The 10,196-nt window shown below is 46.0% G+C and overlaps 1 protein-coding gene across 1 annotated transcript in view; it reads right to left on the minus strand.

Annotated features, from left to right (window-relative positions):
• Positions 1 to 2,785: 2,785 nt before the first annotated feature.
• The window catches only part of LOC122129492 (L-rhamnose-binding lectin CSL3-like), a 10,692-nt gene continuing 3,281 nt past the window's right edge, over positions 2,786 to 10,196 (minus strand). The window contains exons 2-5 of the mRNA XM_042704415.1: positions 4,979 to 5,117; positions 4,712 to 4,821; positions 3,479 to 3,614; positions 2,786 to 2,900 (exon numbers count right to left, since the gene is read on the minus strand). Of these exons, the coding sequence (XP_042560349.1) occupies positions 2,786 to 2,900; positions 3,479 to 3,614; positions 4,712 to 4,821; positions 4,979 to 5,117 (500 nt within the window). The remainder of the gene's footprint in view (positions 2,901 to 3,478; positions 3,615 to 4,711; positions 4,822 to 4,978; positions 5,118 to 10,196) is intronic.

A 10,196-nucleotide genomic window follows, 5' to 3' on the forward strand; every position in this document is an offset into this window, starting at 1 on the left:
CCATATTCACATCAGAGTGTTGAGTAATTCTCCCTTGGGAGAAACTACACTCTTGAGCCTGCTCTGTTTAGAGAGTAGCAGACATCTGATTCTCATTTATTCAGATATCTCACTGAAACTAAGGCAATTATGAATGATCAAAATATTTGTGTGATGCCCCAATAACTTCAGATAACGTCCTGTTTGCCGTTCATCACCTAAAGCTCAATAAATCCCCAGGCGTTGACATCTGAACATCTGAATTTGATATCGCTTTCACAGAACAATTAGCCCCTTCCTGCATGGTGTGTATACAGAGAGCATTAATCCCCCCCTCCCACTTTATCTCAGGGACTTTTAACCCTGATTGGAAAGCCTAAGAAAGATCCACTTTGCATTCACAACTGGTGACCAATTTGTCTTTTTCATAATGATCACAGAATCCTAGCTCAGATTTATGCCAAAAGAACAAAAGCTGTTTTGGACCAAAATGATTGATGAAACCCAATCTAGTTTCATGAGGCATAGACATGTATCTGATAACACCACACCTGTGATCCTTATTGACTGTGCTGATCATAGACATGTATCTGATAACACCACACCTGTGATCCTTATTCACTGTGCTGATCTTGGCAGTAATGGAGACATGTATCTGATAACATCAGACCTGTGATCCTCATTGACTGTGCTGATCTTGGCAGTAATGGCAGGTATATTTTGTTTTTAGATTTCTGCAAGGCATTTGAAACAGGCAAACACAACTTTATATTTCAGGCCTTGGAGACATTTGGCTTTGGTCTTGAAGGTCGAGAAACACCTCTCAGCTTCAGCCGTTGTCATGGGAGTGGTTATGAGGATGTTCAACAGAGCCACAGTCTCAGATACCACCTACTGGTCACACAGCAGAGTGTTTAGTCTCAGATACCACCTACTGGTCACACAGCAGAGTGTTTAGTCTCAGATACCACCTACTGGTCACACAGCAGAGTGTTTAGTCTCAGATGCCACCTACTGGTCAGACAGCAGAGTGTTTTCAGTCGGACGCTCCTTCAGCTCAGCTGTAATGAGGACCGCGACAGGAAGACATTTTACCTGAACAAAGATGTTAATATTGTAGCACGGCCATTAGCATTCCCCTCCCAGTTTCCCCTTCTGAGAGCCCAACTATAGGGACACAAATGTTAGAAGGACTTATACATGTCCTTATGGATGGAGGGGCAGAATGTTGTCATACTTAATACCTAGAGAATCACCTCATGGAACCACCCAGCAATTTGTCAATACGGTTCAGAAGATGTTTCTGCACATATATGTTTTTATCTTGATTGAGATTTAGGGGAAAAGCAAACACACTTTTTGAGGAATGTTTTAATGAGTAACTACGTTTAGTAATTCATACTGTGAGTGACAGATTAACCCACCTGTTGTTCCCACTAGCCATCCAGGCTTTATGCTATGTAGATTTCCTATTCGGGTCGTGTAAGAACACAGCATGGCATCAACAGTATGGCCAAAAGATGCCAGTTAGCATGTTAGCAAGCTTGTATCAGAGCCAGCTGGGCAGTTGGTAGTGTTTGCTAGGTTCCTGCATACTTTTCAGGTAGGTAGTTCACTAATATTAGACCAAAGCTTCATAATGCTGCTTTAATTTAAAAAATACATTTGAATTTGCAACCATTATTAAAATTAGCGTACATTCCACATCCTACATCCTCAAGAGCGTCTGCAGCAACTTGAGCACCACAGCTGCTAACCCTCGTGGACACATGGGAGGGGCTTCAGACACACTCTGTTAAGTTTGGTAGGATTTAGTTTTATACACGGGAAAACATGAACATGCACTGTGAATGGGAGTGGGGGAAAACTCAAAGGGTACACTTACCCACACACACACGCACACACACACACACACACGCACACGCACACGCACACACACAGACACAGACACAGACACAGACACAGACACACACACATACAGACACAGACACAGACACAGACACAGACACAGACACAGACACACACACACACACACACACACACACACACACACACACATAATTACCCTTCAGACCCTGGATGGACTGAGAGTTGGGCTTTAATGATGACCTCAGAACTAGACTCAAATGGTAGACACCCCCCCCACACACACACACACACACACACTGAATTGCCCTTCAGATAAGGGGCCTTTGGCACTCTCAGTGGGGCCAGGAGTTGGGCTTTAATGATTGCACAAAATTACCTCAGAACTAGACCTTATCTTTGTTAAACTCTGAGACACACTCATAGTTTTTTGAATGCTTTAATTGTTACATGTTTATGTGCGATAGTTGACAGGATGTCAGGGTTCAGTGTTTTCCCAGGACTAAACTAGAAAGATAGTTGGATTAAAATAGTCACCTCCACCTCCTGCAGCACTGCAGCCATCACCACCAGTAAGAACGTTACTCCAGATGTTTTCACATTGGGTTCTTTTTGCTGCTCCCCAACCCTAACCCCTAACACACAATACTACTACTCACACCTAACCCTAACACTAGCCACAAGCTGGAAAGACTGGACTAGAAAACAGGAAGTACCTCCACCACGCTGCAGGACTGCAGCCATCACCAGCAGTAAGAATGTTTCTTAGAGCAACTTAGCCCAGCACTGCCAGATCCAAGCAGTTCAGAGAGAAAATATCTAGAAAACAGGTTTAGGAGTGAAGTTTGCTCTATTGCATAATCTCACAAACAGGTTTAGGAGTGAAGTTTGCTCTATTGCATAATCTCAGTAACCCTAACCCATCTCGGACAGTGAGGGACTACATTTCAGTAACGCAGCTGTAGGAGATGTCCAGGTACTTGTAGGTCCCAGGACATCTATCTGGGAAGATATCGCTTGATGCCATCACCATGCACCTGTCCTGTCCATCACACCTTTACAGGGAACAAAACAAGACAAAAATATCATGACATGAAAATATATGAACCCATTACAAAAAGTAACATTGGCTAAACTGCAAAACACGCATATATTGCTTTCATTTAAGATATTTCATCTTACTAAGATTTCAGATTTGGCAGTGTACATCACTTTCCCCTTAAACTCCCTCTGAACCGCAGCTACTAATAGAATGCATCATATTGGCTAATTAAAGTTACATATTTCTGAATCCGTTACTTGTGGCTTTTCTGGCTGATTCACCTCACGTGCAGATATGAACCCCAGTTACTTATGGTGAAAGTCACACTAGCTAATTAACCTTGAATCAGCTTGAATCCAAGTTGGTTATGGTATAAGTTGCACTAGCTATTTAACGTTAAATACGCTTGAATTCTAGTTGGTTATGGCATAAATTGCACTAGCTAATCAACGTTAAATACGCTTGAATCCAAGTTGGTTATGGCAAGTTGCACTAGCTAATTAACCTTACATAACCCCAGTTGTCTATGGCATGGTTTCTACTGGCTGGTTTACCTGTCCTTGACTCTGCCTATTCTACTGGCTGGTTTACCTGTCCTTGACTCTGCCTAGGGCAAGCGAGGTGCGGCAGCGGGTATTGGTGACCTCATCTGCAGCTCGTCCAACAGAGCAGGTGTGTCCGTCAGTCCGCCCGTAGTTAGCAGCATGGATCTTTATCACGTCTAGTCCTGAATTGGAAGGACAGGTAGCACACCAGAAATGCAAACCAAAGAATATTTGTGAAACTGTTGTGGGGTGCTGTCTGAAGTAATGTCTCTTGAAATGGTTGTCTGCAGTAATAATGTCTCTTGGAGTGGTTGTCTGCAGTAATAATGTCTCTCTCTACTCACCACAGTCCAGTGTGCTGCTTTTGCCCTGACATGTCTTACTGGATGCTGTTAAGACAAACAGGAGTTACTGATGTGGGCGCTGTGACGAGACCGTAGGCTCATTCTTTCTTGTTTGTTCATGTTTGTGATATGAGGTCACCTATGATTGGTTAAAGTGGTTCCCTATGAGGTCACCTATGATTGGTTGAAGTGGTTCCCTATGAGGTCACCTATGATTGGTTAAAGTGGTTCCCTATGAGGTCACCTATGATTGGCAGTCAAAGTGTCTCCCTATGAGGTCACCTATGATTGGTTAAAGTGGTTCCCTATGAGGTCACCTATGATTGGTTGAAGTGGTTCCCTATGAGGTCACCTATGATTGGTTAAAGTGGTTCCCTATGAGGTCACCTATGATTGGCAGTCAAAGTGTCTCCCTATGAGGTCACCTATGATTGGTTAAAGTGGTTCCCTATGAGGTCACCTATGATTGGTTGAAGTGGTTCCCAATGGGCCCTGTTCTTTGAGAGTATGATCAACCCTAACCCTAGATCAACCATGCACCTGCTTTTATCTGTACCATCGCTCAAATCTTACCAGTGTGGGTCTGCAACCAAAGAAACACACCTAGCACACATCTCAGCTCAAAACCCCAGGCTTTAGTGGTTATCGTGTGTTATCCATTACGAGGCACTATACGAGCTGCACAACACACTGTTGCAATTTTGATCTGAATTCCTTATCTGACATAATCTGGCTGTAAACTGCTCCTAATCCAATTATAATCTGGCTGTAAACTGCTCCTAATCCAGTCATAATCTGGCTGTAAACTGCTCCTGATCTGCTCCTAATCTCGTCCTTATCTGTCATAATCTGGCTGTAAACTGCTCCTTATCGTTGCTGAAAACACCGTTATAACATTTAAACTATTTATATATTTGCTGATTGCAGTGACTTACTGAGAGGAACGCAGCTATAAGAGATGTCCAGGTATTTGTAGATCCCAGGGCACGGATTGGAGAAGATTCTGTTGGAGGCCTTTATTGAACAGCGCAGCTGCCCATCACAGCTACAGAGAGAAGGTACATGTGACAAGAGTGGCAGCACATAACTCCATGATTATGCAACTCTGACTGTTGGCTGACAACAGAGAATGTGTTGGTGAATAGCAGTTGGTGTTGGATTATTAACAAATGATTAGCCTCCAAGTAAATATAGAGACAGACCTCTCCTTGACAACAGACAATGTGTCGGATGAATAGCAGTTGGTGTTGTCGATTTTGTGTGGAGGTTGGTTAACCGAGCAGACTGTGGAGGTTGTCCGTCCGTAATTAGCCGTGTGAATCTTGATTACATTGTGGGAACCTACATGAGCAGAACAGACATCATCTTTCCACACAAAACGCACAGTCACAGTTTAATGTAAAGGTACTGTCTGCGATTCTGGCAAAAGTTTGTTGATATTTGAGCTCAACAGCCAATCAAATGATGTCCCTCCCTTCCCTGTTCCTGAAGCACTGTGCTGATTGGCTGGAATTGCTAATGGCTAGGTCCTAACCACTTTGTTTGTGTCCCATTTACTGAGCAAGGACTGTGTAGGAACACTGACGTATACACACAGAATCAACGGGTAGAGAACCGTGAGGACAAATTAAGTGAATTTGACAAACAATGCATTGGATGTAGATCGCATACTGCACCTTTAATGAATGACCTTAGGATATACACCTTTAATGAGTGACCTTAGGATATACGTACCACAATTGAATGTTTTGGTCTGGGCTTCACATATCTGGCTTGAGTCTGTAAGAGACATGGTAAATCTTGTAAGACACACACACACACATTCTTACACAACATAGACAACACAGGCATATCGGTAGCCCTTTGTTAACTGTGCAAGGCACATCACTGCATGAAAAGAGGTGTTTCCATTCGTTTTCGGACAAAATAAATGCCCGTCAAACCCTGCTATTTGGCAGACATATTTATTTTTCAGAAACCCACCTGACCACAGTCATTAGTTGATGGCTTGGCCTTTCAAATGCTAATAACAGTCAATGGTCTGAAGGGGGCTTGGTACTGAAGGGGGGGGCTTGGTACTGAAGGGGGGGGGGCTTGGTTCTGAAGGGGGGGGGGGGCTTGGTACTGAAGGGGGCTTGGTACTGAAGGGGTGGGGGCTTGGTTCTGAAGGGGGGGGCTTGGTACTGAAGGGGGGGGGGCTTGGTTCTGAAGGGGGGGGGCTTGGTACTGAAGGGGGCTTGGTACTGAAGGGGTGGGGGGGGGCTTGGTACTGAAGGGGGCTTGGTACTGAAGGGGGGGGGGCTTGGTACTGAAGGGGGCTTGGTACTGAAGGGGGGGGGCTTGGTACTGAAGGGGGGGGGGCTTGGTACTGAAGGGGGGGGGGCTTGGTACTGAAGGGGGCTTGGTACTGAAGGGGGGGGGCTTGGTACTGAAGGGGGGGCTTGGTACTGAAGGGGGGGGGGGGGCTTGGTACTGAAGGGGGGGGGCTTGGTACTGAAGGGGGGGGGGGCTTGGTACTGAAGGGGGGGGGCTTGGTACTGAAGGGGGCTTGGTACTGAAGGGGGGGGGGGGCTTGGTACTGAAGGGGGGGGGGGCTTGGTACTGAAGGGGGGGGCTTGGTACTGAAGGGGGCTTGGTACTGAAGGGGGGGGGGGGGCTTGGTACTGAAGGGGGGGGGCTTGGTACTGAAGGGGGCTTGGTACTGAAGGGGGGGGGGGCTTGGTACTGAAGGGGGGGGGCTTGGTACTGAAGGGGGGGGGCTTGGTACTGAAGGGGGGGGCTTGGTACTGAAGGGGGGGGCTTGGTACTGAAGGGGGGGGGGCTTGGTACTGAAGGGGGGGGCTTGGTACTGAAGGGGGGGGGCTTGGTACTGAAGGGGGGGGGCTTGGTACTGAAGGGGGGGGGGGGGGGCTTGGTACTGAAGGGGGGGGCTTGGTACTGAAGGGGGGGGGGTTGGTACTGAAGGGGGGGGGGCTTGGTACTGAAGGGGGAGTGGTACTGAAGGGGGAGTGGCCTTGGTACTGAAGGGGGAGTGGCCTTGGTACTGAAGGGGGGGGGGGCTTGGTACTGAAGGGGGGGGGACTTGGTACTGAAGTGGGGGGGGCTTGGTACTGAAGGGGGGGGGCTTGGTAGAAGTGATCATGTCCACACTAATGTCCGTCACCACACTGACATTCTAAAAAAGGGTGTTCAGAAGGCGTCGCAACCACTCTCTTCTCTGCAGTGTGCTAAGCTAAGTTCAACCACTCTCTTCTCTTCTCTGCAGTGTGCTAAGCTAAGTTCAACCACTCTCTTCACCTCAGTGTGCTAAGCTAAGTTCAACCACTCTCTTCACTGCAGTGTGCTAAGCTAAGTTCAACCACTCTCTTCACTGCAGTGTGCTAAGCTAAGTTCAACCACTCTCTTCTCTTCAGTGTGCTAAGCTAAGTTCAACCACTCTCTTCACTGCAGTGTGCTAAGCTAAGTTCAACCACTCTCTTCTCTTCAGTGTGCTAAGCTAAGTTCAACCACTCTCTTCTCTTCACTTCAGTGTGCTAAGCTAAGTTCAACCACTCTCTTCTCTTCAGTGTGCTAAGCTAAGTTCAACCACTCTCTTCTCTGCAGTGTGCTAAGCTAAGTTCAACCACTCTCTTCTCTGCAGTGTGCTAAGCTAAGTTCAACCACTCTCTTCTCTTCAGTGTGCTAAGCTAAGTTCAACCACTCTCTTTACTGCAGTGTGCTAAGCTAAGTTCAACCACTCTCTTCACTGCAGTGTGCTAAGCTAAGTTCAACCACTCTCTTCACTGCAGTGTGCTAAGCTAAGTTCAACCACTCTCTGCAGTGTGCTAAGCTAAGTTCAACCACTCTCTTCTCTTCAGTGTGCTAAGCTAAGTTCAACCACTCTCTTCTCTTCACTGCAGTGTGCTAAGCTAAGTTCAACCACTCTCTGCAGTGTGCTAAGCTAAGTTCAACCACTCTCTTCACTGCAGTGTGCTAAGCTAAGTTCAACCACTCTCTTCACTGCAGTGTGCTAAGCTAAGTTCAACCACTCTCTTCACTGCAGTGTACTAAGCTAAGTTCAACCACTCTCTTCACTGCAGTGTGCTAAGCTAAGTTCAATCACTCTCTTCTCTTCACTTCAGTGTGCTAAGCTAAGTTCAACCACTCTCTTCTCTTCAGTGTGCTAAGCTAAGTTCAACCACTCTCTTCACTGCAGTGTGCTAAGCTAAGTTCAACCACTCTCTTCTCTGCAGTGTGCTAAGCTAAGTTCAACCACTCTCTTCTCTGCAGTGTGCTAAGCTAAGTTCAACCACTCTCTTCTCTGCAGTGTGCTAAGCTAAGTTCAACCACTCTCTTCACTGCAGTGTGCTAAGCTAAGTTCAACCACTCTCTTCACTTCAGTGTGCTAAGCTAAGTTCAACCACTCTCTTCTCTTCAGTGTGCTAAGCTAAGTTCAACCACTCTCTTCAGTGTGCTAAGCTAAGTTCAACCACTCTCTTCAGTGCAGTGTGCTAAGCTAAGTTCAACCACTCTCTTCTCTTCAGTGTGCTAAGCTAAGTTCAACCACTCTCTTCTCTGCAGTGTGCTAAGCTAAGTTCAACCACTCTCTTCACTTCAGTGTGCTAAGCTAAGTTCAACCACTCTCTTCAGTGTGCTAAGCTAAGTTCAACCACTCTCTTCACTTCACTGCAGTGTGCTAAGCTAAGTTCAACCACTCTCTTCACTGCAGTGTGCTAAGCTAAGTTCAACCACTCTCTTCAATGCAGTGTGCTAAGCTAAGTTCAACCACTCTCTTCTCTTCAGTGTGCTAAGCTAAGTTCAACCACTCTCTTCTCTTCTCTCCAGTGTGCTAAGCTAAGTTCAACCACTCTCTTCTCTGCAGTGTGCTAAGCTAAGTTCAACCACTCTCTTCTCTTCAGTGTGCTAAGCTAAGTTCAACCACTCTCTTCTCTTCTCTGCAGTGTGCTAAGCTAAGTTCAACCACTCTCTTCACTTCAGTGTGCTAAGCTAAGTTGAACCACTCTCTTCTCTTCAGTGTGCTAAGCTAAGTTCAACCACTCTCTTCACTTCACTGTGCTAAGCTAAGTTCAACCACTCTATTCACTGCAGTGTGTTAAGCTAAGTTCAACCACTCTCTTCAGTGTGCTAAGCTAAGTTCAACCACTCTCTTCTCTTCAGTGTGCTAAGCTAAGTTCAACCACTCTCTTCTCTTCAGTGTGCTAAGCTAAGTTCAACCACTCTCTTCTCTTCACTTCAGTGTGCTAAGCTAAGTTCAACCACACACTTCAGTGATGTTTGAAAATTTAAGTTACACTGAACGTGTTTGGAGTGTAGTGCAATATTGTGGTGATGGGATGCTCCGGTTCCTTACTTGAAGGAACACAGCTGTAGGAGATGTCGAGGTACTTGTAGGTGCATCTGCACGGATTAGAGAAGATGCTGTTGAAGGCCTTCAGCAGGCATGTCGTCCTTCCTTCACATCTTAACAGCAAAGACAAAGAGGCAAAATGTGTTGTTGTTGTTGTTGTCATAGGAAAAACAAGGTATTTGATGGTGCCAGGCTAGGGTTAGGGTTAGGATTACACCTGATGGGTTTGGGTTAGACCTGATGGGTTAGGATTAGGGTTAGACCTGATGGCCTGCCTTCACTACTCAGTAAGGCTGAAGATGCAGAAACCCATTTTCACTGTAAAACTGGTTTGCTGTTCATGAAACATGAGTTCAAATGTCTGTATCTCACCTCTCCCTTACTATAGGGAGCATTGTAGTTAACTCACCTCTCCTTTACTATAGGGAGCGTTGTAGATAACTCACCTCTCCCTTACTATAGGGAGCGTTGTAGTTAACTCACCTTACTATAGGGAGCGTTTACTCACCTCTCCCTTACTATAGTGAGCGTTGTAGTTAACTCACCTCTCCCTTACTATAGGGAGCATTAACTCACCTCTCCTTTACTATAGGGAGCGTTGTAGATAACTCACCTCTCCCTTACTATAGGGAGCGTTGTAGTTAACTCACCTTACTATAGGGAGCGTTTACTCACCTCTCCCTTACTATAGGGAGCATTAACTCACCTCTCCCTTACTATAGGGAGCGTTGTAGTTAACTCACCTCTCCCTTACCATAGGGAGCGTTAACTCACCTCTCCCTTACTATAGGGAGCATTAACTCACCTCTCCCTTACTATAGGGAGCGTTAACTCACCTCTCCCTTACTATAGGGAGCGTTTACTCATCTCTCCCTTACTATAGGGAGCGTTGTAGTTAACTCACCTCTCCCTTACTATAGGGAGTGTTGTAGATGCAGAACAGTCGGTTTTGCGGAGTTGATTCGCAGGGCGTCCAGAGGAGCAGGTGGTTTTATCTGTTCGCCCGTAACTGGCAGTTTGGATACGGATTACATTGGAACCTGAAGAGGAAGACATCATAATTTGTAAAAGAA

This window comes from Clupea harengus, unplaced genomic scaffold, assembly GCF_900700415.2.
Source record: "Clupea harengus unplaced genomic scaffold, Ch_v2.0.2, whole genome shotgun sequence".
Lineage (NCBI taxonomy): Eukaryota > Metazoa > Chordata > Actinopteri > Clupeiformes > Clupeidae > Clupea > Clupea harengus.